Source organism: Argopecten irradians, chromosome 13 (assembly GCF_041381155.1).
Source record: "Argopecten irradians isolate NY chromosome 13, Ai_NY, whole genome shotgun sequence".
In the NCBI taxonomy this organism is placed as follows: domain Eukaryota; kingdom Metazoa; phylum Mollusca; class Bivalvia; order Pectinida; family Pectinidae; genus Argopecten; species Argopecten irradians.
This window is the reverse complement of record NC_091146.1, coordinates 31,378,707-31,389,438: the sequence shown is the minus strand read 5'-3', so window position 1 is coordinate 31,389,438 and position 10,732 is coordinate 31,378,707. Positions and strand designations below refer to the sequence as shown.

General features: G+C 34.7%; 1 protein-coding gene across 1 annotated transcript; it reads left to right on the top strand.

The window, feature by feature from the left end:
- The first annotated feature begins 3,095 nt into the window (after positions 1-3,095).
- Positions 3,096-5,804, top strand: LOC138306580 (uncharacterized). Its single transcript, XM_069247018.1, has one exon. It carries the CDS (start codon positions 3,589-3,591, stop codon positions 5,008-5,010), a length of 1,422 nt encoding a protein of 473 aa, XP_069103119.1. The 5' UTR covers positions 3,096-3,588; the 3' UTR covers positions 5,011-5,804.
- The last annotated feature ends 4,928 nt before the right edge of the window (positions 5,805-10,732 follow it).

Sequence of the window (10,732 nt, the reverse complement as noted above, 5' to 3'; positions counted from 1 at the left end):
ATTTACCTAGTTAATCATTTGTTTGATTTTAACATTAGCCTGAAACGTAAATGATTTTGCTAAAAACTTTCAACGGTTTGACTACATGTGGTAAATGTTTAGTACTGCATGTGGATCTTGACATGACTTGCTTCAGATGACAAACATTACAATCTAGATTGTTATCATTAATAGACTGACCCATCAGTCAATCAAGATATAAATTGACACGTTGCGATACGTGCTATCTTGGGGTACGTAGTCTATTGCACGCATAAACGTGATCTTTATTGATACAGTATACACATGTATCTTTGATACCAAGTCATACATGTCAGTCACACATACATATATACATAACAGGGCTATAAAACAGAACAATTATAAACAGTCACTATTCTCGTCAACATTTGCATCAGAATTTTTCAATATTATTTCTATATCCTGTTAGTTACCGTTTTCAAAAATGAGATCGTTACAAAATTTTAAAACTGCAACATGAGTACTGAGAACTAAAAAAATCACACTTTACAAAATACGCACATGGCTATTGGGGAGCATATACTTGTACAATCTTGAATCACAAACATATCAAAAGTAGTTGTTTTGTTTACTTGTAAACCATAATTGTAATCTGTTTAGGATTCAAGTGCTTGTAGAATGTTTTTTTTCAAAAACTTTTGTAAAAGTGGATATGCGAGCGCTTAATTTTGTGATTTACTTGCATAACAGTTTCGTGGTGAGGTTATTTTTGTAATAGATATACCTTCAAAATTTACGACACACACTTCATACATGTACAAAATATTAACGTGCGCAAGATTTTAGCGATCAAGCGACTTTCGTATAATTAGCGGAAATTCCCGCTGGCGAAACTATACATGTTTATAGTACAAATGTAACCGTTAATTATATGTTGGCTAACCGTACAAAGCCAACAAATATTAAAAAAAAAGTATTTCTTTAATGCGAATGCCAAGTGTTATGTACTTTAAATTAAAACCATTCCATGTGACCCTAGGATGTAATTACCTTAATCAGATTATGTAGTGCTTAACAATTTTAAAATGTCAAATGATTGCCAAATGAATGTGTTATGACGTAGATACATAGCAATGCAATTAAGATTCAAAATTTAGTCGCCATTTACCATTCTAACATTGAATGTAGTTGTTGCTTGAGATTCTCTCTTACAACAAATATAAAAAATATAAACCTGCGTTAAACATGGAAAACCCAGAAGATGTTTAGTTGACTGATGATACCGTACAAAGAATTTGACGTAATTCATCCCTGTCACCTTCCCTACATGATGCAATAATGTAATCATCTGAAGTAGGTCATACCAAGATCCACATGCAGTCCTAAATATAAACCCCACTCTACATAAGTCGTTGTAAAATGAACTTTTTTGGCAAAATCATTAAAGTGCTTAAGTATTTGATGATGAAATAGCAAATAAGTTTAACTCTATGGCTGTAACCTACTTCATTTTTTTCATGTTGTGTGAACTGAAATTTATAAACCCATGATTTGCAGGCAAAAACTGCAAAATTATTATGAATTTATAAATTATGCCTTAACAATATAAAACCTTAGATTTTCACCCTTTGACCCTAGATCTCTGAAATTACCACGAGTCAAGGTACAAATCTGATGTTCTGAATAGCATACAATATCATGATTATCCTCCCTTCAAATCTGATTGAATGTATATGTTGATAAACGATGCCAGAAAATGTTCTAACAATCATAACTGTGTGTACAATAAACAACTGTCATGTTTGGTTGGCCTACAAAGTACCTTATTAAATTTGGAACAAGAATCGTCGGTTTGTCCATTCTTCTCCCTGATCTCAAAGTCATTAATACAAATTTTCAGCCATTTTATTTTTTGTATGTGTAGTAACAATTAGAGAACAACAAGCAAATTCGTGGAATTTCCATTCCCCCCTTTCAGGACATATTGTAGGTAAACATTATTGAGGTTAGGTTTAACTTTGGTTGAAACATGAAAAAGTAAACGGAAGTCTTATTCGAAAGTAAGACATCTAACTTTGTTACCAAGTTTGAAGAAAATCAGTTAATATTTATTACAGTTATTGTACAGAATTGACAGAAAATGACTTTTTTATTAAATCAAAGGGCCAAAACTCTGCTAATTTTGATGTGCCAAAAATGGCGATCGAACTTTGCTAAGCCGTTAAGGTATTTAACTTTGTTTCCAAGTTTTAACAATATTAGTTTTAACATTTCTTAGCTATTACACAGAAACTGCAGAAGAATGATATTTGTAGTAAATGAAAGGGCCATAACTCTGATATTTAACGTCCGCTGAAAGAGTTGATCGAACCTGGCCAGGCACTTAAGGCATTTAACCTTGTTACTAAGATTGAAGAAAATCGGTTTATATTTATTACAGTTATTGTACGGAAGTGGCAGAAACTGACTTTTTTTATTTAAGCAAAGGGCCATAACTCCGCTAAATAAGGTTCGTTAAAAGTTGCGATCGAACACAGCCGAGTCCTTAAGGCATTTAACCTTGTTACTAAGTTTGAAGAAAATCGGTTAATATTTATTACACTTATTCCACGGAAATGGCAGAAAATGACGTTTTTAGTAATTCAAAGGGCCATTACTCAGCTAAATAAGACAGACAGACAGACGGACAGACGGAAAACCCAAATTAATATCCTCCGTTTCGGAGAAAACGGGGGATAACAATCGTTTGACATGTTTATATAAATTCTGTACAATATTTTTAATATTTTTGTAATCATCCAGACCTCAGGCATTGGGTTTTCGTGTTTACTGATTAAACAGACTTTTTGTTTAGGTAGTGTTCCATAGACATTCAAAGCCATCGCTCAATATTATAAGACGGTGATTAACGGTGTCCACCTCACTTCTCGTCTATTTTTATCTGAGCGTACAGGTAATGTCAACATACGCTTGATCATGACTGTGTCCTTGTACCACTTATTTCTTATTAAACATTGATACTTCGATGCAGTGGTGTGTGGACTTTGATTGAATTACGGCAAATCTATCTCGGTCAGCACTATTTAAGCAGGGATGCTATAAGATAATGTATCACATCTCTGAGTGGACGTGACGCTGTCGTACATAACTTTGGTCATAAAATGGCAGCTGCATTTAGTTACAACTCGTATGAAAAAGGAAAACCTTTATCATGCAAAGGAGAGTTTGAATCGTGAATGTGAGGAAGTTTATAACTGCATGCGACAACATATCTTTTAACATAAAACACTTTAAGCGTAGATTCTGGATGTGAATTTGGATAAGTTAATTAAGCAGGAAGTATTTTAAAGCCTGAACACACGAAACCTAATCTGACAATTGGTTATCGATCCGAAGGTGTATGGTGTACTTGGTGACCTCTATGTGTGATATTGAAAGGAAATAGACGTTTTGATGAATACCAGTCCTGGATGCAGGGAGTCGGGAATATGTATTTATATAAGAAACACAGGACATCAATGAGGATGTGAATTAAATGACTAAATATGACAGTGTTAATCTACATCCCATTGGTTGTGATGAAGAGACTGGTTTAATGTTTAAAATTTCGGAACGGACGTCATCAAAATGGCGGTACCAATTAGTCAAATATCTTCACGTAGAAAAGGACAGACAACCTGTCCTCACCACAAAGATAGGCAACTTGAATTGTATTGTGAACAATGTCAGGAATTGGCTTGCCTAAGATGTATTTCATCTACCCATAGAAGTCATACTATGTGTGAACTCTGTGAACTCACTCCAAAGAAGAAACAAGACATAACAAACTTTGTTGATAAAACAGAAAAAAATGAACTTGCACAGCTTCAGACATACATCGCCTCTACTGATACTCTCCTTCAGGAGAACGACAGTGTGTTCGAAAAACTGTCACACGATCTGAAAACTCAAACTGAAAAATTAAAACAAGAGCTTGACGCGCTCACAGCAGATACACTTTCTCTTTATCAGGAAATGAAACAAGACAATGTCAAGCTCATACAGAAATATAAACAGGACCTGGAGATGTACGACGAACATCTCAAATTACAAATGCAAGAATGCAAGACATTGCTCCAGCAAGGCTCTCACTTAGAAGTCTACGATGCAGACTGTGAAATAGACTCCTTAAAATGTCTTCCTGGCAAACCCGTATTACGTACTATTGGTTTCACTCCGAGCGAAAATCCACGCCATTACCTACAACTGGCCTTAGGTGAGGTCAACACTACAAGTCAAGTCCAAGCAATGTCTGATCGACCATTAACGCCAGCAGATGACCAGCTGAAGTGCTCTACTGACCAGCACCAGCCTGGAATACAAAGGAAGACGACATTGTACAGGAACAGATTTCTCGAAGAAACGGAGGTGTTGGAGGAGTGGGAGTGCCCCGTTTCCAAGGAAAAGTTGTTTACAGGTTCAATTACTTCCATGTGTCCTACTAATGATGACAAAGTTTGGATCAGCTATAAATCAGACAAAAGGCTAATTCTTCTGGACATGAAGGGTACAGTTATACAAGAGATCACACATAAAGCTGCGATCAATGATATCTGTCTATCACCTACAACTCGGACATTATGGGTATGTGACGAAGACAATGACATCGTTGAGATGATATCAGGGACACTAGTGCGCAGGTTTGGAACCAAGGATGCACCTACCTGCATATGTGTTACTAAAAGTAACCATATCTTGTTAGGAATGTCCATGGATATCTCCAAATTTTCCGCAGAAGGTCGGTTGGTACTCACTGCAAAGGCTGCAGACACTGTAGAACAACATGGCGATACTGCACGCTTCCCGTACAGGATCACGGAGTGTCCTCGCACTAACAATATCGCCTTGATTGTTCGTAGTTCTAAATATTTCATAAACGAAAGATCGTTATCCTGGATACAGAATTCCAGGAACTGTTTGTATATAGCGGTGACAACCCAAGAGCATATGCAAGACCATTTTCGTTGGACTCATCATTTGTACCAACGAGTGTTGTGTATGATAGTCTAGGAAATATCATCATAGGAGAGGGATTCAGAAACAGGGTCCTAATCCTAAGTGCATGTGGTAATTTCATAAGGGTCATATATAACGACAATATGCAGCCAAATGTAACGGAACCCGTTGTAAAGATAAATGATGAGAAGATTTTATGGTTTGCGTCTTCTACTAAAGTAAAACTTCTTCAATTCACCACGTAAACATAATGTATAAATGAGAACATTTCTTACGATGACCCCCACACTGTCTGGAGAACACAGTGCAGATGTAAATTTGGTTTAATATCATATTGTACCCATATTGGAATATACTTACACTTATGTTTCTCTATAAGTGATAAAAGTTTATTTATCTGTGGATTCTCAAACGAAGAAAATCTCGAAATGGTTAAAATGTGGTAATCATTAGTAGAAATATGTGTTTATATAATAATCTTAATGTTATGTCAATAACAGTGTGGTCATATAATGTCAATAAACGTAATGTTCCAGTGATATTTTATAGGCCTATTAATCACTTCTGAAATATATTTGAACAAAGCTACGTTGCTGAAAAATGTGTAAACATCGAGCCTAACCTTATAGATTTCTGTTGACTCCTGATTGTTTGTGTAAACGTGTAAATTGTGACATAATATCCAAAAACATTGTACATTTCAGGAAAACAAGTCCATACGGCTCGGTACATATTTATGTTAACTACGCCATTATGTTTTTATTAGTAACTACAAAGAGCGCTTGTTTGACCGATTTATGCATGTATATTTGCACTTTGTTTATGATAATAAAAATACCTGTTTATGACAATAGATATACAAGTTGGTGTTCTTTCTTTGTATTGAATTTATAAAACAAATTCGAAGACTTATTTTTAAAAAAATTGCCACTGAAATTGTGTAATGCAAGACGTTACGCTGCTATACTAACTCAGTATACATGTATTACATAATGCCATTACAAATCTTAAATGCTTACAAATACGTAATAGTTTTATATTTGACATAATTTCCAATTATGGACCTTTTCTGAGGTTCATATTATGGTATACTATGGTATACTGCTCTGAAAGAATTAAATAATTACTGAGGGTAATATAATACCATATAAACCGAATCACAGGTTCTAAAATTTTAAATTAGTTAATGTAGTTTCTTTGCAAAATATTCAAAAGAATTTTATTATATTAATTACAAGGAAATTTAAAGCGACGATCATATGACGTTCTATTGTTAGAAGCATCGAGTTAATATTCCGTCTGTGACCTCATTACCCAAATATTGAGTTCTTCAGGGTGAATTCTATGACCATCGTTCTTCTTGTAATTAGCATATACATCGGATAATTCTTTTGAAATTTGTCGCAAGAATTACATGTATCTAATATACATATTTGATTCCTTGCATATGGCGTTACAATGCCTTCATACGATTTAACACATTATCTAATTCTAACAAGGCAGATCTTTGGGATCTCGTGATGTTTTTAGGTCAATAATAATCAGATCGGTTCCCCGAGTTTCCAGACTATTCGACGTCCGGATTATTGCGCGAAGTCACTGAATAATGAACAACATAGTGTCATATAAATTGATGTTTGGTATTATTTGACAAAAGTTTCCCGTTAATTTTTATTTTTTTCCCCTTGTTGCACCTTAACATGTTTGTGGGGGTATGTGGAATAACGGTTTGGAAGGTTCGTTTACAGCTAATCATAATGCAAACCAGCATCAACATAAAGCAAACAATTGGGGCCGCAGGGGCCGAGTAGTTAAGATATCGACACATTTTACCACAAGCCTTCCATCTCTGGGTCGCGAGTTGGAATGCCATTGGGAGGAATTGCCAGGTACTGACTGCTGGACGATGGATTTTTCCAAGTATCCTGTTTTCTTCACTATCTTAACCAGGCACGTTCTTAAATGACCCTGGCTGTTAATAGGCCACACTGTGTCTTCGATTCATTGGCGTGGATACATGTAAATCACATTCCTATTGCATACCGTTGAATCAAATTCAATCAAAATGATTGTCATTTTATTATATAACGTACAAAAAGGAATAAAGAACCATTGACAAAACATTTTCGAAAAAACCAATTCCCCTGATAATTCCGGATACTTTCATTTCCAACCTAATTATCCGGATTAAGAATTTTCCGGACTGAAGAATTCTGTGTACAGTTAGTGTGTAACGTTACGATAATCCGGTCGTGACATTTCTGTCAGGACTGAGAGTACTTCGACTAGTATCCGGACTATGGTGGGTTCAGTGTACCTAGACTAGGTGGACCCTTACACCATAAAGTTCCTGTACTTCTAATAATGAGGAGTGTTTACGTCAAAGGTCAAAAGCTAGATCATCATGACATGGATTCAATACACAACACGCTTTCAAGTTTGATAAGTTTTTATTAAATCCAAATTCAAAATTAAGCAAGCATATAGGGAATTGTTCATAAATGTTCATGTTTAATATCATGGACAAGCGTAAGATGGAGACGGAGAATTTTTCAGCCAAAACTAGTAAGATATATGTATACAAGGCATGTGACTAAATGTAAAAAATATATCGACAGTAACGTCACAAAATGACAACTTAATACATTGTATAAATGGCAAAAGTCGTGATTACATACCATATGTACATAGCAACGATACGTCATAGCAGATGACGTCATACTATAAAAAATCTACAAAATCATCGCTGACATTGATGACAAATAATCATGTCGAATTCATTCAGTTACTTGCAAGTAGAGTTTTTCTCTGTAAGGGAAAATTTCTTATCTTTATTTACCTAACACATTTAAACCTTTAATGCTTTTATTAGAGAATAATTCTATATGCCTAGACGACAAAACACTTTTCGATGTGCATTGTCATCGTGAATATATGCCACCTTATACCAAAACGGATTTTTTGAGGGGTGATCAAGGCGAGGTGTCAATATACAGGTCACGGTGGTTTAATACTGTGCTCAGTATGTAGTCCCAGTGTCTTAAAACAAAAATGACAAGAGTCCTTAAGAACGTTTTCTTAAATGTATGTCAAAGGTCGAAACATACTAGGTAATAATTGGTTCAATGCTCATGATTTACAATACGATAAATGTATTTTGACCAGATGATTTGCGATACGAAGAGAAGATAGAACGACGGTGGTTTTCGACGGGTACTATGGCATTTATTCACTTCTTAAACGTGACACTATTTAAGTGTGATACTGGCTGTTAATAGGACGTGAAATTAACCACCGCCCTGCCGGTGTGGGTGTTAAAATTGTACCTGCTGTCGCATGAGTAAAAGTGACTGAATTTAAGATCGTATATTTTTTCTTCCCTCTGACTTTCGTCTTCCATACTGTGTCCCTGGCCGAGACACACCATATTCTGTAAAAGTGGTATTGTCTGCTCCTGCTTAGCTCTCAACATTAAGTGAGTGGGACGACTGGTTTGTCCGTCGTCAGTATAATGTAACCCAGCCTCAGGATCATGAAACAGTCTTTATTTTAGACGTAGCCAATCAAGGATGACGTTACAAAAAATTCCATCATTTATCATTGGCTGAGTAAAAACCAAGATTCTTTTATGTTTCTGGGGCTCGGGTTGTGTTGCTTTAAGTCTTCGGCGGCATGCTTCAGCGCGAAAGCACTAAAAAAATGACAAGAGTTCCTCTACTACAAGAGGACACAACACGAATATACCGCAGTCTCCCAAAACACGCACCATGTACTTCACACACACCGCATACATGAGAGGCCGTCCTTATATGACCTTGACTGTAAATGGGACGCTAATTTAATTAAACAACCAAACAAAAAATCAATCGGACGATCCAAGCCTGTTTAGGTGGCATTGTCATAATATCCTAATGCAGTTGAAGGTATATAATAAGATTTATATATGTATTTAGATAGAAAAAGACGTCAAAATCTAGAACGGATTGGTATTTTCAATAGATTGTATACTCTGGTAAAATTAGAGGCAATGTTAGCACATAATACATATGCCTAATTTGCATATTACATAATTATCTGCATTTACGAGTAGGTATTGATTGTGACGCCATATGTTTGCGAACGTAACGTCATACCTTTCGGAGAAAACGACGTGAATTATGCTCACAAAATAATGACGTAACAATCGATAACTACCCGCAAGGGAGCTAACTCTGTAATATGCAAAGACGGAATAAATAGTTATAACGAAACCCTTGCCTGATATACATACGTGGATTAAAGTATTATAATATAAATCTATTACATCGAAACGCTAAACAACATGTATTTTATAGCTAAATCGTGCACAACATTAAATGATACCGATTAATTTTATCGTTCTTATGTACATTCACAAAATGTAAATTGATAAAGCCTGTCTATACATGGCCGTTCACAAACATTGTAGCATCTTAACATTATCACCTATGGCTTATAACTTTTAATAACCTATAACCTATAACATTTAACCTATAACCTATACATATTACTAACATTTAACATATAACATTTAACCTATAACATTTGACCTATAACCTATAACATTTAACCTATAACCTATAGCATTTAACCTATAACCTATAGCATATTACATAACATTTAACATATAACATTTAACCTATAACATTTGACATATAACCTATAGCATTTAACCTATAACCTATAACATTTAACCTATAACCTATAACATTTAACCTATAACCTATAACATTTAACCTATAACCTATAACATTTAACCTATAACCTATAACATTTAACCTATAACCTATAACATTTAACATTCAACCTATAACATTTAACCTATAACCTATAACATATAACCTATAACATATTAACCCTATAACATTTAACCTATAACATTTAACTATAACATTTAACCTATAACATTTGACCTATAACCTATAACATTTAACCTATAACAGATAACCTATAACAATTAACCTTTAACATATAGCATGCAATCCTATAACCTACAAAAAGAATGGGATGAGTTGTTGGGACTGTGTTATGTAGCGGAACTTTCCAGTTGTTCCGGTATCAACTTGACGTTCCATTAACTGGAACGCAATTTACCCTTGGAACAAACTGGGACGTCTCTTTTGATAAAGTTAGAATTTCATAATTCTGGGATCCCAATTTTAGGAATTCCAAGTTGTCCAAATATGTGAAGGTAACTGTTTTGCAGGATTTGCAGGGAACTTATTATTAAAATGATTACAATACGACTCCAGTGCAATTATGTTTAAATATTATGCAATGTTGGATCATGTATGTTGGTCTAGTTTGCTAACCCGTTCCATGTTGGCACGATCAGAACGTTCGAATATGTTGCATACGCTGTAATGGAAAACGTTGCACATTTGTATTATCTCAATACGACTCTACGACTATAAAAACGACAAAATATGTTGTTGTTTTTTTTAAACTATTGAAAGCTCTGATGTATCAAATAATCTCGAATCTATATACACACGAAATAATCAGAAAGTCAAAACAGAAATAATCCACGTATATAACATTTTAAATGTTATATGGCATTGCAAAAAATGAGGAAATATATATATGCAATAAAACACCATTAAAGACTCAACAAGACTCATACAAAACACTTTTTGACACTTAAATTATATTTGCCATAACTTTATTTTGACGTTATTTGTTGTTTTTGGTACGGAAAAAAATGTAAATGTCTGTTTAGGGATACCCGTCCGACCCTAATGTTTTACCCCCGACCTTA